The 16,922-nt window shown below is 37.6% G+C and overlaps 1 protein-coding gene across 4 annotated transcripts in view; it reads right to left on the bottom strand.

Annotated features, from left to right (window-relative positions):
* MAPK10 (mitogen-activated protein kinase 10) overlaps positions 1 to 16,922 on the bottom strand; it is a 169,351-nt gene that overhangs the window by 63,967 nt on the left and 88,462 nt on the right. For 3 of the 4 annotated variants that reach the window (XM_088056417.1, XM_088056420.1, XM_088056419.1), the window contains exons 8-9: positions 14,303 to 14,374; positions 4,698 to 4,867 (exon numbers count right to left, since the gene is read on the bottom strand). In XM_088056417.1, coding sequence (XP_087912543.1) covers positions 4,698 to 4,867; positions 14,303 to 14,368 — 236 coding nt within the window. In that variant the 5' untranslated portion in view covers positions 14,369 to 14,374. Of the gene's footprint in view, positions 1 to 4,697; positions 4,868 to 14,275; positions 14,375 to 16,922 lie in introns of all 4 variants that reach the window. The other variant, XM_088056418.1, reaches the window with a different exon arrangement.

Raw genomic sequence — 16,922 nt, 5'->3', positions numbered from 1 at the left:
ATATGACCACTATTCTCTGTGTTTTTCCCACTGCACAATAGCAAAAGCATGAGCTTAGAATTGATTATGGTCAGAAGCATCAACTGCTCTTTCCTATGGCTTTTACCATTATTCCCATTGCAATATCCCTTGAGATCCTCATACCCAGCCCAGGAGTCAATGGTGCTACATAAAACCAGAACCAAAGGGTAATCTTTGTACAAAAGAGCTCAAATGTCTCTGCATCTTGAAGTGGGAAATACCTGTCACATTTCTCCTCCAGCCTTTGAACACCTTGGGTAGTGTTGAGTCACCATCCCTGGAGGTGTTGTAAAAGATGTGCAGATGTGGCAACTGGGGACATGCTTTAGTGATGGACAGTGCTGGGGGTACGGTTGGACTCTGTGATCTTAAGGGTCTTTTCCAACCTAAATGATTCTATGGTGCTGTGATTACTTTAGGAAAAGAATCAGCAGATTCATAAGCTACAAGGAGCACCACCATCACCACAGGCTGATCTGAAAGAACTCTGCACTCCATAAGCTTCAACCACCAAATTACAATTAAATCAGCAAAGGAGAACCTATGGTAATATTAGGCAAGCTATTTATTGTCTTGCTGACTCTACCTATTACAGGGAACACTAAAAGACTCTGTTACCTTCTTTAGGTTCAGGCTTAAAAGTATTATCAAACCACTAACTCAAAGAAATATATTTGCAGCACATTTCCCAATTTACTACTTCAGGAATATATTTACAGGCTCCTCTATATCTGCAGATGAGGTGTCTTTCTAAATTTATAATGCATTCACTGAAAAGCTCTCAGAAAAGCATAATTCCTGCTCCCATATCCCCCACTCAAACATTACTCACACAGAAACTTCCTGCATCAATGAGAATAAAGCCTTCCCAGCCAACCCCCCAGTCCAGCTGACACACCATTAGATCACATCTCAGCATCATGCAGCATGAAAACTTGGGCTCACTTTTAAGAAAAGACCAGACAAAGGATTTCAGCTGAAAGGCATCATCAGATCCATTTATTTGATGTTCCCCAAGATAACTTTGTTTTTAAAGCTGTCACTTTCTCCTGAAAATACACACAGGTATAGCCACTGTGTGGTCATAAACCAGGCCAAATGTCTTCATAAGATACTGCTTAGATTTTAATTACTTCTCAAGCTAGTAAGTGATGTCTTCCCTATCTACCTTGGAAACCTGGACTTCACCCTTGCTTCTACCATAAATTCAAAAACTGTCAGAGACCCTTCAAATTTCTTTTGAAATATTTCTGCACAGCACCATTTTTCTAGACATCACAGACAGTATCAAAAATATCACAGGCAACATAAAAATGATAGCTTGCAAGCCACAACAGAAAACCTACAGATCAATTACCTTGCTTCCAGGCAAAAAAGCATTCATCTAAAACATAAAGAAACACCCACTCCAACATCAGCATATTTCTGTTGATTTTATGGAACATGAGAGTTCCTCTCCATCCGCCATCATTCACCATGCACAAACCCAAGCTGAAAGTGACCTGTCTCTCTTTCTCAGCCCCTTGCAAAATAAGGCAGGTGTCAACTCCCTTCTAGCATTGCAGAGGGGTATCAGCTATGTCCTCTCTCAGCAGTTTAAGTGGCACATATCTAATTAAACTCTGTTTTCTCTTTCTGTGACAGACTCAAAGATCAACGAGTGTGGTTGCAAGCCTGTGCATTTTTTTACAGCTACAGCTTGGTCTAATAAACTCCAAGTTGTGCTTCAGCGATGCCCCATCGTCATCATGCCTGTAATAACATTATAATGATATGCAAAAACACCCTTTATAGGCTTTCTCACAGATGTAAGTGTGATGTACAGCAAGGAAACAGCCTACACTTTCATAAAGAGTAATGTTTGCAGGGTGAAGAGGAGCTTCCCTGCTCAAGATATTTCAAGCAGCTTGTTTTCTTTCCTTCTTTCAGCTGTTAAAATAATTTTGTGAACATAGTTAACACAAAACCCGTTGAAAGAGCCCAAAGATTAATTTCCAAAGATTCTGTATGTACTATGTCTGTAGAAATACCATTTTCTTACTGGGTTTATAATTATTTCACATGGGCACAATTATAACAATCACACCATATGGTTTTCTCTTTTTCATTTACCAAATTATCATCTCCTGAAGATTTAATATCTTTATTGCTTCCATATCAAGAAAATAATTTTTTCTTTGATGAATTTTTCAGCACAGTTGAGTGAAATCAAGTCCCTACTCCTTTCATAACCACATCCCCTGCTTCCTGTGCCTGTTTCTGTTCCATGACATAGGTTGTTTTCCATTCTCCTGCTTATCTTGAAACCTGTTCATAGAACTGTATGACAAAAATTTCAGCATTCTGTGGCTTTGCCTAGGAACTCTGCAGCACCTTTCAGGGCCTGAAAGACATCTCCTCCTAAAAGGAGTTAGCATTCAGCAGCCATGCTCCATCGCTCCATAAAACCAAGTGTCACTATGCACCAAAGCTCTCTCCAGCAGCTGGGCCGCCAGTTGATCCACTCAATAATAAGGTAGTGTCCTTACCTACAGTTATCCTGAAGGAAAATCCTGTGCATGCTCTGAGAAGGCAGAGCCTAAACCCCTTTGTGCCATCCTACCTGTGCCTGCCCTTGGCAGAGGGAACAATCAGATATCACCCATTTGGCTTCTACACTTCTCCTACTTCTGGCAGCAAGGGACAGAACTGCATCCCAGATCTGTGACACTACTTGAAGAAGCCATCAAGTATAAACACAGCCAGTGGATCTGAAAGAAATGATGGCCTAGGTGTTTCCCAAGTTTTTCACAGAGGCACTCCTTATGGCTACTCTTTGCAAAGGAACAAGACAAGCAGGGAAAATTACTTCCCCCACCAGAGCAAGCTGTGCTGCATAAATAGGCAGGTTCTCAGTTTTTTTTTTAACTTAATCAGCTTTTCCTAGATGTAACTCTATTTCCATCAAAATACTTCTAAATAAAGTTTCTACAATAGAAACTTATTCTAATAAAGTTTACTGTGTAAACTTATTAATATTAGGAAAGGAGAAACACAACTGAAGATGTTTTTCATCATGTATTCTTTTCTCTTAGCTAAACTACAAATATTTGTCTCCCAAATATTTTTTTCATTAATTAATTGCTTCACCATTGATTCTTCATGCTTTGCTGATGGATGGTTTGTTGTATTTCTGCTAAATTATGCCTTATGTCAGGCAGTTTACTATGTAACACAATCTAAGAAAAAAATGCTCATTATCTTCCCCATCTATTGTGTAACACTTCTATATCTATATCATCAAAAAGGTCTTTTATGGCCTCTCCATACTATTCACCATTTCAGGGAATTTGTGTTAACTTTCATTTGACCTTGCTTGTTTTCTGATTTGATTTTCTTTCCTAAGAAATTCTTAATTTTTGCTGTCAACTCTTAGTGTGAAAGCAAAATTCACAGGATGCTTTTGACTTTATTTAGATTAATTCCTCTATTTTTTGCTGCTCACAATTGATCATTACAGCAATTCAGTTGCAGAGAAGTTCAACAAAACCTGATTTTCCTCTGAAACAAATAGAGGATAGTAAGGAGGAAGAAAAACCATCTTTGCTTTATATGGAATTGAACAAATAGTGCAAAATTAATTTCAGTAGTACTGAACCCAAAATATGCCTCTTTCCCAAAGCTGATTTAAAAGCAACCTTGAGTTCTTTTGTGTTTAAAATGAGGAATATGGTGCTTGGCCATTTAGGTCAGTCTTTGGACTTGCATGGTCTCCACAGTACACTAAACACAGGAAGTGATGGACTGAGGCCTAAGGATGTGTTGTCAGAGTTGTTACACTGTCAATTACGGTGCCAATGCCAACAATCCATGGAAAAAACATTTGCCACTGGCTTCAAGGAGCCTCTTGCTTTACCACTGCCTCCACCTGTAAAGTGACACACATTGGGTCAAATTCTGAAAAAATAACAGTGTCAGAAGTGACAGATGAAATTAAGACTTCATCTCTGATCAAGTTATAGATAAAAGATTATTTTAGTTACCCGAATGCCTCATAATTAAACAGGTTACAAATGCCTGCACAGAGACATTTAAATACAAGCCACAGAAATTTAAAAGTCAAGTCTAAAACTGCAGAGGCAAAAGCCACCCAGGATTCCACAACTTTTGAACATGCTAAATTAAAATTGCATTGTTTAGGAGAGCTACTGAATTTATCTTTTGTTCACATTATCCACATCACTGAAACATCACTTTTAAGAAACAAAGGAGACATTAGTAGTTACATCAATTTGAAAGGATTCCACCCTGAATATTTGAGAATGCTATGGGATGTGACAAGCTTCTGTGCTGCTCTCAGTGACTTTTACTGTACAAAGACCAAAATTACAGGGTTTACTTGGGATATTATTTGCACTGCCTCTGGAAATAGTGCCACAGTTGTCAATTATGATAAGATCTCTCTCCCACCTTCTTGCTAGCTCCATTTTGCTGTGTGGAGGAATAAACCCAGTGCTATCGCTCTCACCAGCCAGGGAATTTATTAGCAAACCACTGGGCTCCTTCTGCCTCAGGATGTCTGTTGCCTGACAGCTATTTTTGCAATTTTAGACAACGTCTTTGTCTGGCAAACTGTGAAGAGATGCAAAATGCCAATTCTGTTTCCAAGCATCGTAAGAGAAACTGCTGATACTCACCAAACTATTCCCTGAGCCCCAGAGCCAATAGGTTTCAAGTTCTGGTAGCGTTTGAGGACTGTGAAGGTCGAGTCACCTACTTCCACGCTGTAGAACTGGTTGTCAACTTTGCTTTTGCTCATGTTGTAATGTTTGGCGATATACGACACATCCACTTGTTTCCCAAATCCCTGTTGTACAGAGGAAGGGAAGGGGAGAGGGATTGGTGAAAACAGAGAAACCATGGCTGGTAAGACATTAGAATACTGATAAAGCACTGTCAGCCTAATTTTTCAATAGAAATTATTGTCATTTTTGGCTCATTTTCATAAAGACTGTATCAAACCTCCTTTCATGCAGGAATTCACCATAAAAAAGGCACTGATTAAAGAAAACCAGTGAATTCTCCAGCTGATGTTTATGACACAGTTACTGCCAACTTCTGGTCTCTGCCTGCCATCACTCCTGCTTCATGACTACTGGATTATGTGCTCGTGCCAATTCTGCCCTTGTTTGTTTTGCAGCTAATTTAAAATAAGATAACTTTCATCAGTGTGGAGGTGGGGCAAGAGACACAGGAGTCAGGCTCTTCATTCTGGATCAGACAGAGCAAACAAATGCATTCCCCTGAGTGCTAAAACTTTCCCTGAGCACGTGATGAAGGCCTTGAGAACCTTTCAACAGGGGTTGCAAAAGAAACAGAGCAGTCAATGAGACAAACTTCGACCCAAGATGACTCAGTATCATGGACACATTCAGAAACTCTGGAGGTCTCCAAGAGTTCTGGGCTCCTAAGGACAGGAGGGAGAGTTGCTCTCATGACCTAACAAATGCAGGAAACACCAGTTTTTGTGACACAAACCCAAGCACTGTAGCTAGAACTGCACAGCAGTGTTCCTCCCCAAAACTGTAAAATTAAAATCCAATAATTTTTACAAGACTTTAAAAACTCTCCCTCAAATTTGTACAATTACCATGCAGGAAGTTACATTATAAGCACTTTATTATGACTACTGCTGAGCTCAGCTCCCTATAGATTAAAGAGCAAATTTATAGTAATTTGTGATAAAAATCAGAAGTAAGTGCTTGTAATTTAGAATTCTATAGTACATGATTCTGAGCACAGGATGCAAAAGCTCAACATATTACAACAGATCTGCCCTAAAAGAGTTGACAGTTCAATTATGGAAGTCAAGACATGCCCAAATGCCTTCCATAAAGGAAAAACAAAAACCAGCTATGCCTCTGTCTATGCATATTTTTCTTTCAGTGCTCCCAAATACAGCTTATAAATTTTCTTATTTGCTCTATTATAAACTTCTTTCCCCCCAGAATTTGAATGATCAAATATATTATGTGTTTATGGACTAGTAAGTTGAAATTTGATGGAGCTGGGGAAAAAGTAAAATTGATTTCAGTTACATTAGTCTTTCAATTAAAAAGGACATCATTCCAGAGTTCCAAAAATCTGGCCATTAAAAACAGATTACTGACCTTGCAAATAACTTGGATGTTAAGGTTTACCTTGAAAAAATTATTATTTTTTTTCTGTCTGCTATCTGACTGGACAGCATCATCCTGAACACCTCATTTAGAGATTTTTAAACATTTTAATGAATGCAGCTCTTCATTCAAACACAAGGTCTTATCTCAGAAGACCAAGTGTAAACTTTTCATTAACTTGTTCATCAAATATTGTGAGGGGGAGAGCAGGGGAGGCCTTGCCCTAACACAAAAAATGAGAGATTTATGGACACTGATACAGTGCTAAATTGAAGATTCCAGAGAGTGAAACTATTCCAAAAGAGGTTTGAAATTTTCTCATTGGAAAACAAACAGGCTGCATCTGATTCACACTGTGTAGCCTTAGTCTTGAAAGGTCTTCCAGACAGTGAAGAGGGATGCATAAATTTGGCTATTCAGCTCAGGTATTCATACCAGACCTGGAATTGAGAGGTTTTCTGGTTTTTTTTAATACCATGCTCTTGATTGACAAGAATTTCACAGCTCCCTCTGCCTAGACAAACACATTTAGAGTGTGTTTTTTCCTGATGTCATTATCAGAATAATGCAGGACATATTCAGCATTAACACCCATTACTCTGAAATCAATGTTTATGTATAAAGTGTCAGCATAAAAATTGCATTCCTGAGTGAGCCTGACTCATAGCCAGCTCCTCTGGAAGTACAGATAGAGTGAATTTCTAAAAAAACTGGATGACTGTGTTAAGGCTTGGATGAGCCAGGGCTGCCATAACTTGTTTGTGTCCTCACTCCCAAGCTACCTGACAGCTCCTTGCGTGGTATGGAGCTACATGGGAACACATATTTTATCACTCTATGTCTAGAATAAAAATTACTTGCTTTTAAGTTACCCTGACCATGTGAACTACTAGCCTCGGGAAACTCATGCTGCATACAGTGGGATTTCTGAACTGCTGCGGTTCCAGCAGCTGGTTCTTTTAAATCCAGAAATATCAATTAAAACAGTTCAGAAGAACCACTCTGGCATACCTTAGTTATATGGGTAATTAACATATCCAATTGCTTCAGTCAACAGCAATTAAAGTTGTGGACCCAGAAGACCGCAACTGATAAGAAAACGCAAATGTCCTGATGAGCAGCTCTCCTCTGCATAACACAGACCATTCCTATGACAGTCTGCTCCTAACTGTGTGTGAGAGGGAAAGGTAAAGACTGTTTTCTTTTTCATGGAATAATCTTTTCTTTTTAGATTAGTATATTTTTCCCGACTTAAAAATTTGTGCCACGTAAGAACTTCGATAGAAAACAAACACCAAGCATTACTCCCAAAATACAAGGCAGACTGATTTTGTTTGAAGTTTACTTCATGCAGAATGCCTCCTCTGAGTGACAAAAATTTCAGCTTTGTGGACAGGCCAAGGTCCAGGTCATCTACTAAGTTGCCTCCCAGCTTTAAACCCATACTGCTAAAAAACTACAAAAGAACCCTACTCTATAGTTCCCAGTTTTTACCAAAGCCTAAATAAGCAAAACAAAAGCACAGTAAGGTTATTAAAGCCCAGTTCACTGCTTACTTTCATAGCAACAGGAGATGAATGATATAACTTGTCATGATGCTGACTTAAATCAAATCCCTAAGTCAATGAATTAACAGCGTTATTGGATTAATCACATTTGATCAGATCCCCAAGCCAAGCTGACACATAATCAAGAACCATCTCTGGTTGATTCAACAGCCACTTCCTAATAAGGACAAGGAAATGGCAGCTTTGTTTCATTCCAAAATTCAGCTAAAAAATCTCTTCCCTTTAGCAAGGAAATTCATACTCTGTATAGAGCATGTCAATGTTAGTTTTAGTTTCAAACCCTGATGAAAAGGTTCTTCTCCAAATCCTCAAATTCGCATAGCTCATCTTAAAGAAACCTACACCCTACATTTTGCTCTTCTCCTGTTAACATCTTCAGGGCTCATTTAAACCCCATCCAGAAGTGTTGTTACAGATATTAATATTCCCCCAGATGCCCCCGTGTACACCACTAAGCTATTTCAGATTCAGGATTTATTGCACAATGGTTGCAAGTTCTGTACAGGCAGCTTAAGTTAAAGCTTTGATTATGTGGCGTCAGAAAGGAACCCAGGGCTAGGAATTTCCTTCTGTAGATGCACCTAACCATAAACTCCTTTCAAATGTGATTGAGACCAACATCATAAAAAACCAGGAATTAGCACTTCATTAAGAAATAGATGGAGGAAGGAAGTTTATATAAAGATATATGTTGCAATCAGGATATCACAGTAAAAATGCATAGGTTTCACATAGTAAAGTGAATTCCAGTGAGTGAATAAATTTTCAGGTGAACTTCAAATGAACCGAGGCCCCAAATTAACAATAAACATTGCAGGTGTGAAACTTCGAACAAAACACATCTAAGTTTTTCAGACCTCTGTGTAAGATGAAAAATTATTCCTCAAAGTATGCATGGAAATGCCATTTGCTCTTGGTTTCCAGAAACATTTGGACAATGAAATTACATTACTTCAACACTGATAGGAACTTAGCTTTCATTTGATGTGTACAGAAATTCATGAACCATTATTTTCTCCTTTCAGTACCTAATTGAAAACTTCTAATACACACACACACACACACACATTCCCCAATGCCAGTCTTTTTCCTCCATACTGTGAAATTTAAGAGTATGAAAAATGAAAGTTTCTCAGCCCTGAAAACCTAACTATCCTTGTTAGCTCACTTGAGCATGTAGCCACATTTGCAATGATGTTTGTTTAGTAACCTGACAAGTGAGAAAGAGGAAAGAAAAGAAACTGTCAAGACTCAAGCATTTGAGATGAAGGAAAAAGATACTCTCACCATTACTAACTGTTTAGAGAGCATATATTTTGCTTTCAAAGGACAGGTATTTAAAAATTCAGTGGAACTCAAATAACTTGCTGCCTCACACAGAGCTACAAACTATTCTTTTCCATTCTCTGAGAATACAGAGAGCAAGAGTTTAAAAGCCCAATAGAAATAAAATTATGTTATTTTCTCTATTATAAGGTGAATTTCTTCCTGATATCCCATTTTATTTGTCCATTTCTATCCTACAAAATAACTATACTTATTATATTTTACTGACAGACCTTTGTTTTTGAACACCACTCCTTCTATTATTGACGAGCCTAAAATATGGGAATTTCTTGCAGCTCAGCATCTCATACATTTCAGCTTTTATAAATACAAACCACGCTAGTGGCAATTTAAGGCAAATTGCTCTCCTTTGCATCTCCAAGACAGCGAGCACTGTCACAGATTCTGCTGGCAGCATCAGCAGAGGGGAAATTTTACCTCAGTGTTCATCTCCTTCCCTGTGAAGATGAACACAGAGATCGTGGCAGGAGTACTCGTTCGAGGGTGCCATGATGCAAGGCATCTGAAATCAATTAAAGCCCTCCACGTGTGTGTAAATGCAGGTGAGTGAAGGAATCAGATGGAAGACTGAAAGGCTGACTCCCAATCTGCAGCTGGCACAGAGCCCAGAGATGAGCAGGACGGAGGAGAGAGGATGTTCTGAGCCAGACACCAGGATGGCTCCCCAGCGGTCCCCACATCTTCACCGCGCCACAGACAAAGAGACTGCTGCGGAGCACAGCCCATCTCAGAGGTGGATGCCTTTGGTTCCCTCAGGATACAAAAGGATAATATTGTAAAGCTACAATTTAACCTTAGAAGTCAAATGCCGAGGTTGTACAGACTGGAATTCATGGGTATGGTAAAACTCTCAGTCTTCTGCCAGCTCTGAAAATGCAAACCCTGCTCACCTGGGTGCACCTGCTAAGCCTACAGCACTGTGAATTTAATGGCTATCCTCCCACATGCACAGCTCTAATTCTCACAGAAGTTTCAAGTGGCAGAATTCTGGCATGAATATGAATTTGCTGAGCCTTCTGCTTCAAATTTAATGGTCACAGGATTTGCTGTATAAATTTGAATGGCCACAGAAGCTATCGCTTGGGAAATACAGAGTATCTTTGCATAGAAAAATCTACTAAATTATTTTAAATTGTGTATTTTTTATATGACACATTTATAGCAGACATTTTATCTATTTTTTTCTCCATAAAGCCAGACTTCTCACTTATTCTGGCTCTCCCTGAACTCAAAAGCCCATAAACAGTGATCCAATCTCCTACACAGGGTTTCATCTTTTGTGTGTGTGGTTGGATGTAATATTACAGATTTTGGTCTTACCAACCACATCACACCACAGCTCTCCATGCTTCCACCTCATTCTCCTCCTGTGAGGCCTGTATTAGTCACCCAGTCTTCCTGATTTTAGTGTGTTTTGAGTGGGATTTAAAAGCTAATTTCCGGCCTTATCATCTCTCTCCAGCTGCCTTACTCCCAGACAGGGGGCTTTCTGCATTTAGCCTTTCAAGCAGACAACAGACACTGGCAAACAACTCAGCCTTGATTGATCAGTGATTGATCTTTTTACATTTGCTTTATTCACTCTATTTCAACACTTCATATTAAAGCATTTTATTAAATGTAGTACAATATTTCTAAGTGCTGTTTGGGTATTTTTTTTGTTAGTTTGGGGGGGGGGTTGTAGCTGTAGTTTCTTGCTTATTTGTTTAAATACTCTGTACTTTTTCAACCTCTTCTAACTGAGATATCAAAAACCCATCAGCTTAATTAGCTCTTACCTAGTTCTGACTACACACAAAGCAGCAAGTCTGCATTCTCCTTTTCAGTTGTATCAACTCAGAACACAAAGCAAAGCACTATTTACTTATTCTTCTCTTGTCCTCCACATGTTCACTGACCTCTCAGTACTTTTAATTCCTTCCTTCTTACAGGCACCAAATTTTCATAGCTCATTTACAACTGTGCTATTATCATGTATTGCCCAGAAGCCACTGATGTCCCAGAGGCGTGTCCTTAATTCCAGGCCAGACTTCTAACAGATGAGCAACCTGTGAGGATCTGCACAAGAAAACATTATTTCAAATGATTCCTCATCTCCCTGATGCCTGAAGAGCTCGATGCTGACACACAGGTGACATCCAGCTCTGGTCATCACACCAAAGAAGTTTGAAAGGACTGATAAGAAACACTGAAAGAAAAGGTTCCTTGAGATTGAGGTTTCTTTACGGAGAAGAGCTAAATCAGTGATCCTAATGGAAAATGTAGCCAAAGATACAGGAGAGAAAGTAGGTTACTCAATAGAACTGTGTAATTACAGTATTTGATGTGAAGACAATAGCTAACGAAAGAATTCTCCCTTTTACAAATAAAGACTGTACGGAATTAATAATCACACCTTTAGCTAGAAATAGACAGCTCTTGACCCTATAAAGTATAATTTTATTCATAGAAATTTAATATATCAACTGTTGATAGCTTTTGAGCACCAATTAATCTCCCATTGGGTAGAAGGCATAATCATAGGACACACTACATTTACAATTGTATTTTAAATAAAGGTATCCCGTATACCTACGGCTTAGGGAACATGTAAATTCTGACAGGCTATACAGGTCTTGATATTGATTTTAAAAGAATACTGAAAGACCAAATGGAGAAAAATACGGATGAAGAAGTCAGTGGTCTTCTGGAATTGTTAGATATTGTTAATATATTTGTATTAATATTTAACATCTTATTCTACTCATGATACACTACTTTGCATGACCTAGTGCTACTGTAAAAATGTGTGGGATCCTACAGATAAAAGCTTGTTGGAGATACCAGCCTTACAGAAGTCTAATTAAATTCTATAGGCCTTCTTGTCCTACTTTTCTATCATGATAGAAAAGCAGATGTCCTTTTCCTCCACACCTTAAAAAAGGTGGCTGTTTCAGAATATGAATTGGCTATCCATGTCCAGTAATTCCAGACTTGGGTGTTTTCACACTGCAAACAGGGTGAAGGGGTGAGGAGGTTTATATTTACCTTACTTATGCTACTGAATGTTTCTCAGGAAGAGCTGTTTGTTTTTTTTTTCCTTAAGTTGGAAATCCTTAAAACTCTATTCCTGCTGAATTAGCATTTAATTGTACAAAACTATTATGCCCAGTGACATAAGCTCTATGTCAAAGAGAAGAGCCTGTAATTATGTATATGTCACTTGCCTTCAGAGCACATAAATCTATGCCTTTTAGGCCACAAATACATATTACAAGAAAAATACAACACCAGTACTAAAAATAATCTTCAATATTGGAGCTTTAAGAAAGGCAATTCAGCACAAACACTCTGGAGAAAGTCTGCAGTGAGGCATAAATTTCAAATGGAAGCAGGAATAAGAATGGAATAAACTATATTGCCAACTGGACACTATTCCTAGTCTCTAAATAAATATCTGAATGCTTGGACCAATGACAGAGATATAACCCCCATCCCACTCTAAACAATACAAATGAACAGCATCCAAGACAGTTCTTAATGCAGCCAGACATTTAGTTTAGAGACTGTTCTTGCACATAGTTCTAGCTGTTATTTGGATCAGGGCCTATCTTTATGGAGGGAATAAATTAAAATTAAGCTTAAACCAGCTTCTATCCTCAAGAGAATCGATCTGAAGGTCTGAAGACCTTGAAAAAGGTATCTGTGTGGTGAGTGCTTGGAGGATGGACTTCTGCTCCCTACAGTGTCAGGATAGTATCTCTTTGTACCGTATTTAGTGAGTGATGCTATTCTGGGTACCTGCTGCAGCCATTAAATAGGAATTAATCTCACTCATTGATAAAAATGAATCCAAAATGGTCTAAGTAAAAAAGGAGAGGAGAACTGTGCAAAAACCCCCCTTATTCTGCACAGTGAAAGTATTTTTTCATGAATGACACTTTTCTCATACAATCTGAGAAAAAAAAAAAAAATTCAATTTTTTTCAATTTTTTTTCTTTTCTTTTTTTAATGAACTCTGTGAAAACATTACAAAAATACTACACTTGACAAAGTTGCCAGTGGAAGAATTAAGCCAGTTAAACACATGCACATGAAGAAGGGATGATAAAAAAAGAAAAGACAGTTAAGCAGATTATCAAAATAAATTGCCAAGACCCATCCTAGAGCTGATGATTCCCAAGTCCAGATTCAACCTTCTCAGCAGAATTAATATTTAGTGTCCCTGAGTTAAAAAACACAAAGCAAACTTTCCAACACCTGTCACTGCTTGGTGTTAGATGCTTACACACAACTAATAGCCCTTTCTATTTTACAACTGTGCTTTCACTTTGACTCCACATGTAATATAAAAGAAAAAAATAGTGTTTATCATAAATTCATTTCTAAGAATGCAGCATTGTTTTCAGCCTCAAAAAGTGAAGAATGTCCCTAGTATCTCTCCAGTTAGTTAGATTACTGTTGTCCCACAAAAACCCATAAAGCTATGAAGAGACAGAATTCAAGCACAAAACACTGTTCAGAAGTAAGCAAAAAAGTCATCTTTTTTTGTGTGCATCAAAGGAAAATGATGCACACAGATTTGCAACTAAATATGTTAATTAAATCAACCAAGAGAATCAAAAACTGGATAAATCAGTAATCTTTTCCTTTGCAGCAAAGATGTAGTTTCAGCTTTGTGGGCTTCCATACATTGTGACCAAACAATTTCAAGGGTGATGTAGAAATACAGAATTGGCTTTAGTGGAGTCTCATGGCTCCAGGACCTCAACACCACATGGTGTTCAATGGGAGACGAGACAAACACCACAATTTTAATTATGCTTCCTTCACTTCCAGTACAGGTAAACAAAAAATTATAGTCACAGGCTACAATGTAAAAGGCTCTGTCTCAGAAGAACAATAAAACAGTTTTAATTTGCAGTTTTTCTGTTTGAAAACCATGCCATAACTTTCCACTAAAAAACCTCAGAATATTAACTGATAGTTTATCAAAACAAAATCAAAAATCATTAAGAACAAATTACAAAATAAACTTGAGGGTAAATAGAAAACTAATATTTTGTGCTGCATTTCTCTATTTCTTTGGTATTTATTCTCATTTTTATAAGCAGTTGCTTGCATTAAATGGCTGAAACTGATTTCTGTTTTTCTCTTACTATAGCATGTATTGCAAAAATGAAGTACAAGTATATACTGTACCTTGTTTTACCTGTAAGGAACACACACCTGACAAAAGGCAATCTTCACATCCAGAATAGGTTCACCACAATAATACAAGAAATGGCGGCTCATAAATACCTGCAATTAAAGAAAAGTAGACATAGAAATTGTGTCTGGCTGCTGATGTGCAAGTATAGTGCAGCTCTAACTTCATTTGGATTCTAAAACCGACCTGATTTGTCACTCAGCTTGTGAAAAACAGAATTGTCGTAACACTGATTTGTAAAAAAGCTTTAAATTATTTCCAATGCCTGTCAAGGTTATGGCCCCAAATCTGACTTGGTTACATCTGGAAAGCTTTACAATAACTGATGCCATTAATTCAAAGTTTATCATTTCACTTGCATATTCCTACATCAACAACAACAAAAATCAGATCAATAATGCTCTAAACAATGTGGGAATAGGAGACATTTATTATTATGGGGAGGAAAATACAAGTCCTAAGTTGACAACTATTAGGAAAGTTACAGAAGTGGAAAGACTTGTTACATCACTGTGTAAATTCATCCACTTTGTGAACATCCCATGTAGTTCTGCTCCTAACATTCTACCACTAGAAAAGCTACAGAAAAGGGCAGTAAGAAGGGTCCAAAGCACAAAGAGATTCCTTACACAAAACAACTGCACAGACTGGGGAGAAATTTTTTGAGCCTAGAAAAGAACTGAGTGGAAATATGCTGGACATCCATAAAATGAGTGGCATACTGAAAAATGAAAAGGAAAACACCCTCCCCATTTTTTTTCCAAATAAAAGAAAAGATGTGGCATCAAGTTATGTTATCAGAGTTAGAACCAACAATAGGAAATAATTCTTCATACACTCTTTTGTCACAGTGAAACTCCCTGTCTCATGTTGCTGTGGAAGCCAGAAGTCAACATAAGCATTAATATGATTAGGCAAATTCACATAAGAAGAAATCTACTGAAGGCTATTAACCTCAAAAATATCACCCCTGACTCAAGACACCCCTGAGTCACAGTCTTCCACTCCATGCTCAGCCTATTTCTGGATTTCCCAGGCATCTGATACTGGCATCTGATTACACTAGACAGGGCAGGCCTCCCTGTGCACCCCATTACAGCTGTTTTAATTCACAGCACCAGATCCAGCTCTGCCTAGCCAGTCCTGTCCTAGCCACATTCCAGCATGGCACCTCAATGACAAACACCCACAGCAACGTTTTCAGGCTGAGATAGGCAGCTATGTCACCAGACTTTGAAGCTCATCGTTTCTTCTGCATGAGCCCAAAAACCCCAGCCAAACACAAAACAACAATAAAAACTTGTTAACAGCACAATGAAAAAAACTAGCAACTTTTAGCTAAAATTGGATACATTATATAGAACTTCATGTTTTTCTGTTAAATATGAACTCATTGTAAGGACTTTAAAATGAAAAGAAAACAACCATCCAACCATCGCTCCATAAAGATAGTTGTGATTCTGACAAACTATGTAGCTACTTATGGCACTTGTCTTCAGTAGGAACAACTAACAGTATTAATATAATATAATATAATATAATATAATATAATATAATATAATATAATATAATATAATATAATATAATATAATATAATATAATATAATATAATATAATATAATATAATATAATATAATATAATATATAAAATATGAAATTATAAAATATAATAACTAAGTATAAATGGCATTAAATAAGACAAGATTTAATTTGGAGTAATTTCAACTCACAGCAATTGATCAATAATACAAGAAAGTGTTCACCAATGCTTGCCAGCTTCAATGCATCATGCTCCCACATGTGTTTAATTTTTAATGAATGAATACATGAATAATCCTGCTATGAAAGCAAGTTTATGACCTTTTCTGCATCACATTACAGTGTCTGAGATTCCTGTCTCACTGCCCACTGAGTCATTACCAGAGTCTCATATTCCACAGAGGATTTATAATAGTTTATATTAAAACAAAAAAGAAGAAAGGACATTTTGGGTTATTTTGTTGGGTTAAAAAAAAAAAAGGAACTGAAAAAAAATAGCAGCTTTTAACATTAGCCATATTGCCAATGATTTCTGGAAAGCCAGCAGGTAATTACACTGTCATGCTGCAGATATACTCACTGGCTGTATGCTTTACATTGCTATAATAATCAATGACTGAAACATCAATAGCTACAACATACCACATTCAAGACAGAGTTTAATTCTGGAAAGTGAAGAGAGGGAAGAAAATGGTGGGAATTTGGTTTCTCCCTGAATTTACTGTGACAGCATTGAGAAGACATACTTTGTATTATGTATGCATTACTAGTCATACCCAGCTCCTCAGCTGCCCGCAGGAATTACTGTGACTGGTAATAGTCACCCTGGGCAGAACAATAGACTGGTGAGTTTTATGAACTGGAATACATTTTAGAATTTATGATGTTGTCTTTGTATGCAGTTAATGCTTATAAAATAATAGAGGCATGATATGTTTTAATGGCCTAGATCAATACTTATAATCCTCTGCACATGAGATACACCGAATATAATCTCTACAGAGCTGAGTTCCTCCAGTTGAACAATGAGAATGAATGCCACCTTTCCATGGCACAGAAAGGTGCACCCAGGACAAAACAGACTTGGGTTCATGTTTTAAA

The sequence above is a fragment of the Pseudopodoces humilis genome, chromosome 6 (genome assembly GCF_049639895.1).
Source record: "Pseudopodoces humilis isolate 2021_Gansu_Grassland_sample_001 chromosome 6, ASM4963989v1, whole genome shotgun sequence".
NCBI lineage: Eukaryota > Metazoa > Chordata > Aves > Passeriformes > Paridae > Pseudopodoces > Pseudopodoces humilis.
The sequence above is the reverse complement of the archived record's forward strand: the minus strand, read 5'-3'. Positions and strand labels throughout refer to the sequence as shown.